Source organism: Simochromis diagramma, unplaced genomic scaffold (assembly GCF_900408965.1).
Source record: "Simochromis diagramma unplaced genomic scaffold, fSimDia1.1 OVJJ01000216.1, whole genome shotgun sequence".
Lineage (NCBI taxonomy): Eukaryota > Metazoa > Chordata > Actinopteri > Cichliformes > Cichlidae > Simochromis > Simochromis diagramma.
Window position 1 is genome coordinate 8,439,486 of NW_024386883.1, and position 11,604 is coordinate 8,451,089.

General features: G+C 39.4%; 2 protein-coding genes across 2 annotated transcripts; both read left to right on the forward strand.

Moving 5' to 3' along the window:
- The first annotated feature begins 1,272 nt into the window (after positions 1-1,272).
- LOC120733750 (adhesion G-protein coupled receptor G4-like) lies at positions 1,273-2,815 on the forward strand. The gene is made up of 3 exons (XM_040032138.1): positions 1,273-1,470; positions 1,560-1,689; positions 2,568-2,815. Exons 1-3 carry the CDS (start codon positions 1,356-1,358, stop codon positions 2,767-2,769), a joined length of 447 nt encoding a protein of 148 aa, XP_039888072.1. The 5' UTR covers positions 1,273-1,355; the 3' UTR covers positions 2,770-2,815.
- A 792-nt stretch (positions 2,816-3,607) lies between these two features.
- Positions 3,608-10,893, forward strand: LOC120733749 (adhesion G-protein coupled receptor G2-like). Its single transcript, XM_040032137.1, has 11 exons — positions 3,608-4,093; positions 4,190-4,453; positions 4,540-4,643; positions 5,576-5,697; positions 6,004-6,272; positions 6,872-6,989; positions 7,466-7,544; positions 8,495-8,696; positions 9,378-9,479; positions 9,735-9,899; positions 10,425-10,893. Exons 2-11 carry the CDS (start codon positions 4,372-4,374, stop codon positions 10,544-10,546), a joined length of 1,365 nt encoding a protein of 454 aa, XP_039888071.1. The 5' UTR covers positions 3,608-4,093; positions 4,190-4,371; the 3' UTR covers positions 10,547-10,893.
- The last annotated feature ends 711 nt before the right edge of the window (positions 10,894-11,604 follow it).

Below are 11,604 nucleotides of genomic sequence, written 5' to 3' on the forward strand. Positions count from 1 at the left end.
ATTTTAAGGGTGTTTTTCTATTTATTTCCATTTTTATATATTTATCTATATTTTAACATGAACAAATATCATTTTGATTGAAGCGTTTGTGCATACGTTTGGACTAACCGTTACAGAAACAACATTTTTGTAATAACAAGTATTGTTCATTTAAAGTAGACGTGGCATAAACCGTTCATTGTGTGTTGGTCTAACCAATTAATAAGCACTGTACGTGTGCCGTCTTGTGAAGTATTTGCAGAAAAACTCATTGTGGGTCTCTGACATGCATCTTCCAGATGGTTTCTTAGTTGAAACCAGCAGCTCCAGTACGATGACACAGCCTTCTCCGGTGACAAATATTACCTCTACAACCACAATACCATCCTCCACACCCTTTTCTACCACCGAATTTAGACCCCCAACCACAAGCATCATCACAAGTACAAGTTCTACTACCGTAGCCACGCCCATGACCATTACCACAAACCCTGAAAATGTCTCCGGTCAGTTTCACAACTGCATGTACATTACGGTTCATCTGACATCATAAATTACTTGGTGAAAACTTTCTGATCTGTCTCAATTTCCTTTGCAGAACTGTATTTTCAGGTTAAGGTGAACGTGTCCATAACAGGCGGCTGTGACTCAGAACAGATCCTTAAGTCCTGGGTAAGTCTTACAGAACACCTAAGCTCTTATTTTAAGATACAGGAAACTATTTTTCCTTCACCTGGTTAAATATAGGGGAGAAGTAATGCAGTAAAATGAATGCTAACTTCCTCTTCAAAGCTCAACAATAGCCTACCAAACAACTTGATGACAGTGCTTGAATTTCAGCTGGTCCCCAAAGCTCAAAGGTAGAGTACCACACATCAACTCACCCAGTTCCAGAAATATGTCACATTCTGATGAACGCAAAGGTCTTTCAATTTGAACAACTTAAGTTACTGATCTCACTTCCAGAAATCATCCTAAGCTGCAGTCAGAATCCCCTACCAGAGTAAGTAAGCATAAAAAATGTGTCAGTGCCTTCATAAACCAAAAAGCTGTTTCTCCCCTGAAAGCTTCATCTTCATCTTTTTTACTCTTTCCCAGGTATTAGCAGACACAGTTTCAAGGTAAGCCTCGTGTGTCTCCGTACAATTTTATTTAGAACTGATTACAATAAACAAAAAATTTGAAATTCTGCCTGGAGGAGGAGGAAACTGGCTGCTACTTTGTTCATTTTTATTTGCCTTTACGCAGGTAATATTAAAAAAAGTATAACATCATGATGTTATATTTGCTATGTACATGAGCGCATTGTCATTCTGCAAACCATATTTAGCTCTGTTACTTCCAGAAGAGAGAGCTGTATTTTCCAGGTCCAAGTCATGATGCAGTCAGACATACATGAAATCGAAGAGAAGATACGAAACATACTGCTGACACCTTATAATAAGGGGTCCATCTCCATACTCACTGAGGACATAGAGATAAGCCAGATACGTGAGTTCAAAAAAAAAAGGGGGGGGGGAAAACCCAGCCCTGAAAATCTTCTCATTTTGATCTCTTTCTCAAACATCTCACTGTTCCAGTGTCGTTTAAGTGCAATGCAGAAATGCGCCAAACCCTGAAAGGCCTGTTTGTGTGGCCTGAAACTTCAGGAGGAGAAACTGCCAATCAAACGTGCCCAAAGAACCCGGACCACCACGCCACTCGACACTGGTGAGAGCTCGGACTGTTAATCATTTTTCATTTGTAGTCCAAGTGAAACATCTCACAAAATATGCGATTAAATGGCAACAGGTCAGTGACATGGTTGAGTTTAAAAGCAGCATAGTGTGAAAGACTGCTGGGCAACTCGCTGCAATGAATCTGTGGGTTTCGTCATCTATGTAGGTGACTTTTTTAAAAGCTTAGAATTATCAGGGCTGCTGGATTTGTCTACTCAACAATATAAACCTTTACTAGTGAAAAAACATTAAAAAAAATTACTGGGCTTCATCCTCTTGATGCCCTGGATATCTGCAGCTAAAGTAATGGAAATCAATCCAGCAGTAAAGATTTATTAGACCAACACTGCTAAAGTACACATGCTCTGACATTTGTCCTCATGTTTACAGTTGAAGTGTGCTGTGTGTTTTGTGTATTTGGCTGGCTGATAAATTTAACACATGGATACGTCTGAGTATTAATCACATCCGTTGGTATACATTTATATGGCTTTACTGCTGTTCTAAAGACTGCGTGTTGACTCAGTGTCACAACACTCAGTGATGGCTCTGCTGTAAATGCATTAATCAAGACCTCAGTGTCACTAATGAGAGGTTAAATGATCGGTAATTCTCAGAATCAAAATGGCTCACAGCTGTGTGAGGTCTCACATAATGTCACCAATCCATCCAATTAACCTCATTTCCGTTGTGAGGTAGTTAGCCGATGCCATTTTTTTTTCCAGTAAGAGTGCGGCTAGCAAATGTTGATATGCAACATGCTGAGGTGGCAGTATAACCAGATGATGAAAAATTTAAAAAAAGGTTAAAGGTTTTACTCTCTGCAGATTTTTTTATGCATTCTCCCTCTGTCCACCTTCTGTTTGACAGTAAAGGCAAGCTCAATACCCATTGGATGGCTCCAGAGCTGGAAGACTGTGGTCCAGTGGTGGAGACCATCCCTGACCTGTACCATGTCAGTGTAACTGCCGGTCAGTCACAGACTTTTCCCCCAGCTCTAAAATTACCCAAACATCTGTATTTCCAACATAAACCCTGTTACATATTAGACATGTGCTGTGTTACAAGTTAGAATGGGATAAAAATGCCTGTTTCACAAGTTGTGCCATTTAACTTCCAGATAGTGCTCAGGATGTGGTAGATATGATTGAAGTTTTACTGAGTAACCACTCCACACTCAACTATGACGAACTGACGATAGTCCTCAACAAGCTGCAGGACATCATTAACGTCAGTGTGGTCACACCAGAGCTGGGCCAAGCTCTTCTCAACATTATTTCAAACATACTGAAATCTGAGAGCAACCTGGTGCCTTTTACTAACAAGTAAGGAATGAATGCAGAGCGAGAAATAAACTTTTCCAACAATCTGATGTGGGGACACTAAAATCTTCTGTTTTCTCTCCAGCATCCTGAATATTACAGAAGCAATGGGAGACAGGATAGTGGGTTATGAGGGTTCCTCCACCCTGGTCGCTCCAGCCATCGGTATCGCAGTGGTGGATGTAGTTCCTGGAGAGTTTAACAGTTTAATGATTGGAGTGGCGTCTGATGCTACTGGCAAAAAACCCGAGGTCGGCAAAATTTCTCTGTAAATTTTCTTGCTCATTCTGTTGCTCGCTTCGAACTTCAGCAGGTCTACTCGACTATGTCTACAAGGCTGCTGTGATTGGCTGATTTAATATTTTGTCATTTCCCCCATCTCTCTCCCCTCGCTCCATCTCAGCAGCTTGCTTCCTCTTCCTGAGCCTGGTTCTGCTGGAGGTCTCTTCCTGTTAAAAGGGAGTTTTTCCTTCCCAATATTGCCAAGTGCTTGTTCATAGGGCAGTCCTGTGCTTGTTGGGGTTCCTCTCTAATATTGTAGGGTCTTTATGTTATAATATAAAGTGCCTACAGGCCACTGTTGTTGTCAACTGGAACTATATAAATAAAACTGAATGTCTGCATTAAGAAGCAGGTGAACAGGTGTTACAAAAGGTTTCCACATGTGGAATAAAACATGCTACTTTGAACCAATAAATGTAGGCTTTTCTACAGTCATTGCTTTGAACAGTGCTGTTTGCAGCAGCTTGAAACTGACACTAAACATGGTCTTTTTTGGCGATATTTAAGCAAACATACAGATGAATCTGTACTTACCGCATTAATGCTGCTCAAATTGTCTGCAGTGCATCTCAGAAATCAACGGTGCTGTTAGCTGAAACATGTTGCCTGAGCTTTAAAAAGAATTAAGAAAATTTGTCTTTATAGATTTTTATCAACAGGTATCCCCTCAACAGCACACTGGCTTTCATCTCCCTCCCATCTGCCCTGCAGCACTGCTTCCCCCAAGGAGCCCCAAATCAGACCCCACCGAGAATCCAGTTTCAGTTCTACGCCATCGCGTCGCTCTTTAAGGTGGTATTTTCTATGAAGCCACTTCTTTGAGAAGAATTGCTCCTAGATGCTTATTAGTGAAACATGTTATTCATATGTACTGTGTTTTAACTTCAGGGGAGACAAATAGATCAGACCCTCAACACTTTTGTGGTGGCAGCCAGTGTGACCAACGCCAGCTGTCCAATCAAAGACCTGGAAGAAGATATTGAAGTCACACTCCAACATCTTATACCAAACACAGTAGGAGAGGTTGTTCTATCAATATACACTGCGTGTAATGAAAGCACCTTTAATCAATGAATGCATTAATGTTTCTTTTGTCTCTGATTAAGCCTTACAAGCAAGTCGAGTGTGTGTACTGGAACTTCAATAAAAACAGTACGTCCTGATCTCAGTCCTATTCTTCCAAATCAAATCAACTCTGGAAGAAGCGGGCCACATTAAACATTACTTTTCTCATGCAGATGGACAAGGAGACTGGGACAATTATGGATGTCGGAAATACAACAGCAGCCGTTACTACACAACCTGCCTGTGTGATCATCTCACACACTTTGGAGTTCTTCTGGTACAAACTACTACTTTAATATTGTTTTTCTGTTTCCTAAAAAGCACATTTTGGCAGAGCACTTTAAAGTTTTGGTAACGGCAGCAGCAATACACACACTACTAATTATGTTTTTCTTTTTCTTGTATCAAACTGAATTGCAGTGGTGTCAATATGCTTTGACCAGGCTTAACCAGCAGAGGGCACTAAAGGAATAATATTTAAAAATAAACTACTGCAAAGAAAAGTTTGAAACAGTTCATTATGTTCGAGTAACTCCCGACAACATATACTGTAATGGGATTGCTGTTTTGCAACAATTGCACCATTATTAATAATAATAAATATGAGAAATGCCTCCTGGGCTATTCAGTACCAAGAACGCCAAAATTAAATGAATAAATTCATCATTAAATAATTAAATGTGTCTGTAATTAATTATAAATTGAAATAAATACATAATGTATTGAATCTATAATTAATTTCTAATACATTTTATTTAAAAAGATTTACTTATTTCGCTAATTATTTCATGGTTTCTGTGGTGCAGACCAGTGTCCCTTATTCATTACTCTGTGGCTTTCAGCCTACAGAGTAATGAATGCCTACCGAAGAGGATTTTTTTAACCACTTTAAATTATTTGATTAACAAGTAGTTTCCTTTACATAAATTAATGTCAGATTTTTTCCCCTATATAATTAAACACAATAAAAATCCATAAAACCCCATTCCTATACTTTATCACTGAGCTATGATGAAACTAATTTTACTATAAGTGCTAGAGATAGTAAAAAGTGTTTCAGTGTAGTAGTGGTTAGACAGATGCTGGGCTTTATGCAAGTTTACATAAAGTAAACTTGCATATGGGAACAGTTAGGAACAGGATCAGCCAAGAGCTAATAATGCACACTGGAAAATACAGCCCTGTAACCAAACGTCTCCATGTCTCCAGGATGTCGCCAGGACTCAGCTGGACCCTGCTAATGAGCAGATCCTGACCATTATCACCTATCTTGGTTGTGGAGTCTCGTCACTCTTCTTGGGAATTACCGTTCTCACGTACACAGCTTTCGAGTAAGCGTTTTCTGCTTACATGCAGCACAGATCTGTGGGTGCTACTACAGGCCTGTCAACACCAATTCAAATGTATGAGAAAAACTATTGTTTTAAGTGAGGCACACATTGTTTTCAGTGTTAGAAAACAGCAAAGGATATGCTGAAGATTCACTGTCATGGTGGTATTTTAATGCATGCATTTCTCAGGTTTGTTGAGTTTACTTCACTGCTAAAGGTTTTTCTGTACGTGTATCTACATGCAGCACAAAAGTATCATAGTACCTAACCTCTCGACTTTCTCCACGATGTCTATATCTCTCTTAGAAAGCTTCGTAGAGACTACCCCTCTCAGATTCTCATCAACCTCTCTCTGGCCCTGCTGGGCTTGAATCTGGTGTTTCTGGTCAACTCCTGGCTGTCCTCCTGGGGTCTGTACCCTCTCTGCGTGGCTGTGGCCTCCACCCTGCACTACTTCCTGCTTGCATCATTCACCTGGATGGGATTAGAGGCCGTTAACATGTACTTTGCCCTTGTTAAAGTATTCAACGCCTACGTGCCCTCTTATATGCTCAAGTTTTGTTTTCTGGGATGGGGTGAGTCACATTTTTGCATGACTGAATTTTAGTTAATGGCAACACAGAAAACATTATTACTTATATGGTGTGATGACAGCTCATAAAAATCTCTAATGGGACGCATTATGCTCATTTCCAGGTTTATCTGTAGATCGTTAGACTCTAGCAGAGATGCTCTGCATGAGTCATGGTTCCAAAATAATCTTTATCATATACTGGGCCCCAGTGCAGAGTATTAAACCATTTTGCTCCTCTGCCTTTAGGTCACCTTCTGATTGGCTGCACCTCACCAAATCAAAATTTAAACAGCAGATGGAGGGAACTGGGCCATATTAATGATTTCCCCTCTTTCTGAAATCATAAAGAGAATAAACTGCCTGACAAGGAGCTTTTTGAGCAGTGTGACACCTAAACTATAGCCTCACAGCGATTACTTAAGAGTTTGGGTATTTTTAATATGATCATCAACAATTCTAAAAGTGCATTACATTAGACAGCTATTTTTATATAACAAAAAAGGTTAATTTTAAAAGCAATTATATTTTCTGTTTAATGTTTTTCTGAGGGTATGACATTGTACGTACATACCCTTGTATGTATTTGAAATCTCCATCCAGGGCTTCCTCTGGTGATTTGCATCCTGGTGCTCATCGTGAACAAAGAGGCCTACGGCAGTCACATCTACACAGACACTTCTTCTTCTACCTTACAGCTGCTGGACAACTCTGATAACTTGTGAGTTTTGGATTCATCTTTTATTCATTTTTCATATCTTGATACATACTTGATGATCTGAAGAGAGTTGAAGGTTTCATTCAGCTTTCACATAGAATCTCTCTCTATCTTTCTTTCTATCTAAAGAATCTATATCTATCTCTTAGCTGGAAAAAAATGAATATCACAACATATTTTCTCCAATTACAAAAGCAAATCCATGATGTAAAACCACAAATCTTCAAAAATAGATAAAACCATTTCCTTCACATTTTATTTTCAGCCAGATCAAGCTGATCTGATGTCATATTGGAAGTCATGTAACATGGTATTACACTCTCAGGCTAGCCAAACACATGATTCAAGAATGATAAGTCAGTAAGACGTTTTCATTAGTTGCAGAAGGTTCAAATACGACCACATTGATCATTCATCGTGTTCACTGATCTCGTCTACTAATGCCTCGTCTGTCTTTTTCCTGTTTGTCACCCTCCCAGCTGCTGGCTCCAGGACGATGTGACATTTTATGTGTCTGTGGTTGCCTACGCTGTGTTCATCTTTCTCTTCAACACCGGGGTAAATCATTTCACATTTCATTAAAGATTTTACTTGTCAGATTGTTATGTGTTCTCCTTATTCCTTTTAAATTCAACATTTTTCATTTGTTTCTATATCAGGATTTAACAGGCAACGTTTTTGATAATCAGTACAGACTGGATAACTTTTGTCTTCAGAAACATTTTTTGTGGCACAGATTCAACAAGTTGCTGGAAAGATTCCTGAGACATTTTGGTATCCATTGACATGGCAGCATCACACAATTGCTGCAGATTTGTCAGCTGCGTGTCCATGATGTCAATCTTACGTTTTACCTAATCTGGTGATCACTGAGGCCTGGTGACTGTGGAGGCCATCTAAGAACCATAAATTCACTGCCATGTTTAAGGAACCAGTTTGAAATTTTTTTTCAAACTGGTATTTTTTGACATGGTGAATTATCCTGCTGCAGCAACCATGAGAAGATGGGTACGCTGTGATCAAAGAGGAATGGAGATGGTGAGAAATAATGCTCAAGCAACTTGTGGCATTTGAATGATGCTCAGATGGTACGAAGGGGCCCAAAGTGTGCCTAGAAAATATTCCCAACACCCTTACACCACCAGCAGCCTGAACTGTTGATATAACGCAGGATGGATCCATGCTTTAATGTTGTTTATACCAAATTATGATAATCAGAACTGATCATCAGAAATCTTCATTCTGATGCTCAGCCTGAATTTCCGCAGGTTGCCTTGACCATGTCTACATACCTAAATGCACTGAGCTGCTGCCATGTGATTGGCTGACTAGACATTTGCATTAATGAGCAGCTGAACAGTTTTATCTAACAAAGTGGCTGGTGGAGTTAGAAAAAAAACCCCTTCATATTAGACACATTCTTTAATACTGTGTAAATTTGCTTTTGACCCTTTTACCATTTTCCTGTAATCCAACCACTCTGAGGCTTCTTTTCAATCTCCTCTTAGGTTTTTGTGGTGGTTCTAATCCAGATTCGACGTATGCGAGCCAACAGCCCGGCGGGGACCAGGAGTGGAGTCATGCAGGACTTGAAAGGAGTTGCCAGTCTAACCTTGTTACTGGGGCTAACATGGACTCTTGGCTTCTTTGGCTGGGGGCCAGGCAGAATAGTTCTGCTGTACCTGTTCTCTGGACTCAACAGCCTGCAAGGTTGTCCTTTTGTACAGAGGCAGTTAATGAAAGCTCGATAACGTCCAGATAGAATTTTATCTTAAGTATGAAAGTCATCAAGCTTATTTTTACCATATAAGTAACAGTATTTAGCCTGAATACTTAACGTCTCGGTCAGCCAAGTGTGTCTTTATTAGCTGACATGAACATCTGGCTGTGTTACTTCTTCTTTTCAGTCAGTCAAAACTATTTTGAGAAGTAAGGATAGTGTAATATGCCAAAGATCAAACATTATAAACATGCACAGACTTGTAAAAAGATGGTGCTTTACTTTTAAGAAGACGACCTTTTGGGTGTTGTTGTGGATTTATTTATTGTGTGAAATTTTGCTAACCACGTGTGCAGTTTTCCCACAACAACCCGCTTTGCAACCGGAGTTCAAAAGAAGCTCGGATGAGGAAAAAAAAAAAAAAAAAAGGATGAAAAGGAAGATTTCAAACAGCCAAATGATGCAACCATTTCACAACAGCTTTCACCTCTACTGGTCTCTCTTATAATACTTTCTTTTGTATGAGTGAAGCAACCACCGCTGTTTACTTCTCTATATGAAATTATTCCAGAGAAAATTAGAAATACCTGCGCGAGGAACAAAGAGCTTCAAACCCAGATCTTATCTAATCTTGAGCTCACGACCTTTTCTTACTTTTCTATTTGCTGCAGGACTTTTCATATTCTTCTTCCACTGTTTAATGAAGGAGAATGTCAGGAAACAGTGGAGGATTCACCTCTGCTTTGGCCGTTTTCGACTTGAGGAGCACTCTGGTATGAGACCCACACGTAACACAGTGTGACCTCATCAATTCAGTTCAGTTACTTTTATGGCAACCTTTTTGTCGAGGCTCATAAAGTAGTACTGAAATTAGTACATGATACTGATACTATGCAAAGACTCGATCACACTCAATCTAACAAATCTGTTTGTTTTGTTTGGTGCTGTTAAAAGTTCAACTTATGGGGCAAAGCAGCAAACACTACTTTGGGCTTCACTTATATTACTTGTCTGCCACTGTTGTCCAGAATGGAGCAACTCTGCTTCGATTGGAGCTCAGGCTAAGCCCAAAACAAATCCTCCGGGAGCAATAAGACCATCAGTCGGCTCCACTAAGTCCTCCTCCACAGATAGCACGTCAGCTTCCTCCAACTACAGCCAGCGAGATTCATCCTGCAAGAGACCAGATCTGGGTGAGAAAACCAGGCACCACACGTCCTGACTAAACTCATAACTATGATTCGGTCAAGACATTTCAGTACACTTATCATGAGCAAGATAAATTAAGTACATGATGACATTTCAGCGAGACGTTCATTCTTCGGTGGACTTTCCTCTGTTGACATTAAACTTCCTTGGTTCTAATCTGTTATAAGACATTTAAGCTTACAATTAAAAGTTACAGTTCATCCTGTTTAGATTCAGGCTCCTTAAAGTAAAACGATGATCACAGATCACCGTTGTATTCAGCTGCCAAAATTCACACTGAAGGTCACTGCTTACATTAATGAGACTGCACTGACGTTAAATAATTACCAGGCTTTGTAATTAAGCTGGTTTAGACAGAAGTAAAAGGACATGTCTGTTATTCCTTAAAAAGGTTTCCGTCAACCATCTGACAGCTCAATTTCAGTTTAAACTCCCAGGTATACATTCTTCTCACACACACAGGTTTTTCACACCTCTGAATTGCTCACAGATGTTTAATTATCTTGTAGGCCTTTTTATGAATTCGTTGGCGCTTCCTCAACCTCAGAGAAGCCCTCTGGGTCCGGGAGGTCCGCCTTCCTGCAGAGGGGTGAGCCCAACACCTGGCTGGAGGAATCACGTGCTTCACTAGCAAGAATAAAGAAGAGCGCAACACATTGACTACCACTAAAGATTTGTCTTAGTGTTTTTAGCCATGTAACATGAAACTGATCAGAAATTTTGCAAATATTTATTATTAAATAAATCAATAATGTCAACTGATTCAATGTTTAGCAACTACCACTAATACAGCACTGCTTCAACCTAATGCAGTTTTATCGTGTTTAATTATTGTAGCGATTTGTGTGTCTGCAGCATCAAACTGTGTGAATGACATGTTGTGTTTTTTTTAATTCTGAAACTTTCCAGAGTGGACATATTTTACAAATTGAAAGATATTCCATGAGGATAAGCATCCAAAAAAACAAAAAAACAAAAAAAACAAAAACCAAGACCCAGAAGTTTCCACAGTCCCTTTCTTAACCAGCACGATACGGCACTTGCGGGTAACATTTAATGAGGCTGCCTGCTGATGATCCGTTACTCAGTCTAAGGACTGTGATGCTCTTCTGCTCTTGATCAGTTGAGTACTGGTGCCTCTTTTTTCCCCTCCTTTGTGTTGTTCTGAGAATAAAGGCGAGCACAGCATCGTACAAAATCTTTAGTTATTCGGCACTTTCCCACATTGACTAAATTATTAGAACCGTAACGGAGATGTTTCAGAAAAAAGTTTGTTTATTTGAGACTATAACCCAACCCAAAGGCTGATACTGTACACACATAACAAGCCAGATAAATCAATGTTTTAACCAGCATAACCAATTTCTGCTGTGCAAATTATTTTTCTAATGATCGTTTTAAATTATATACATGTAGGTAACCCAGCATGCCACTGGACCACAGAAACAAAGTGTATTTAGTTATTCCATTAAAATCCTCAATAATTTAGAATAAATAAATGTCATTCAGAATTCTCTGCTTAAATGTTATTTTAGATTAAAAAACATAAAACAAATATGCTTTTATTTCAGAATCAGGCACACTGGAAAGTGATCCCAAAGTTTTAAGCAGCTGTTATATACCACAACTACACACAGTCTAAGCATAGTGTACTTTAATTCAGGATAACCACAGATGCAATCCATGCGA

Coding starts and splice junctions, on each gene's coding strand:
- LOC120733750 (XM_040032138.1), top strand. CDS start 1,356: ATGATGCAGTCAGACATACATGAAATCGAAGAGAAGATACGAAACATA. Junction 1,471..1,559: donor CATAGAGATAAGCCAGATAC/GTGAGTTCAAAA, acceptor TCACTGTTCCAG/TGTCGTTTAAGTGCAATGCA. Junction 1,690..2,567: donor CACCACGCCACTCGACACTG/GTGAGAGCTCGG, acceptor TCTGTTTGACAG/TAAAGGCAAGCTCAATACCC.
- LOC120733749 (XM_040032137.1), top strand. CDS start 4,372: ATGAATGCATTAATGTTTCTTTTGTCTCTGATTAAGCCTTACAAGCAA. Junction 6,990..7,465: donor CTGGACAACTCTGATAACTT/GTGAGTTTTGGA, acceptor TCACCCTCCCAG/CTGCTGGCTCCAGGACGATG. Junction 9,900..10,424: donor CTGCAAGAGACCAGATCTGG/GTGAGAAAACCA, acceptor ATTATCTTGTAG/GCCTTTTTATGAATTCGTTG.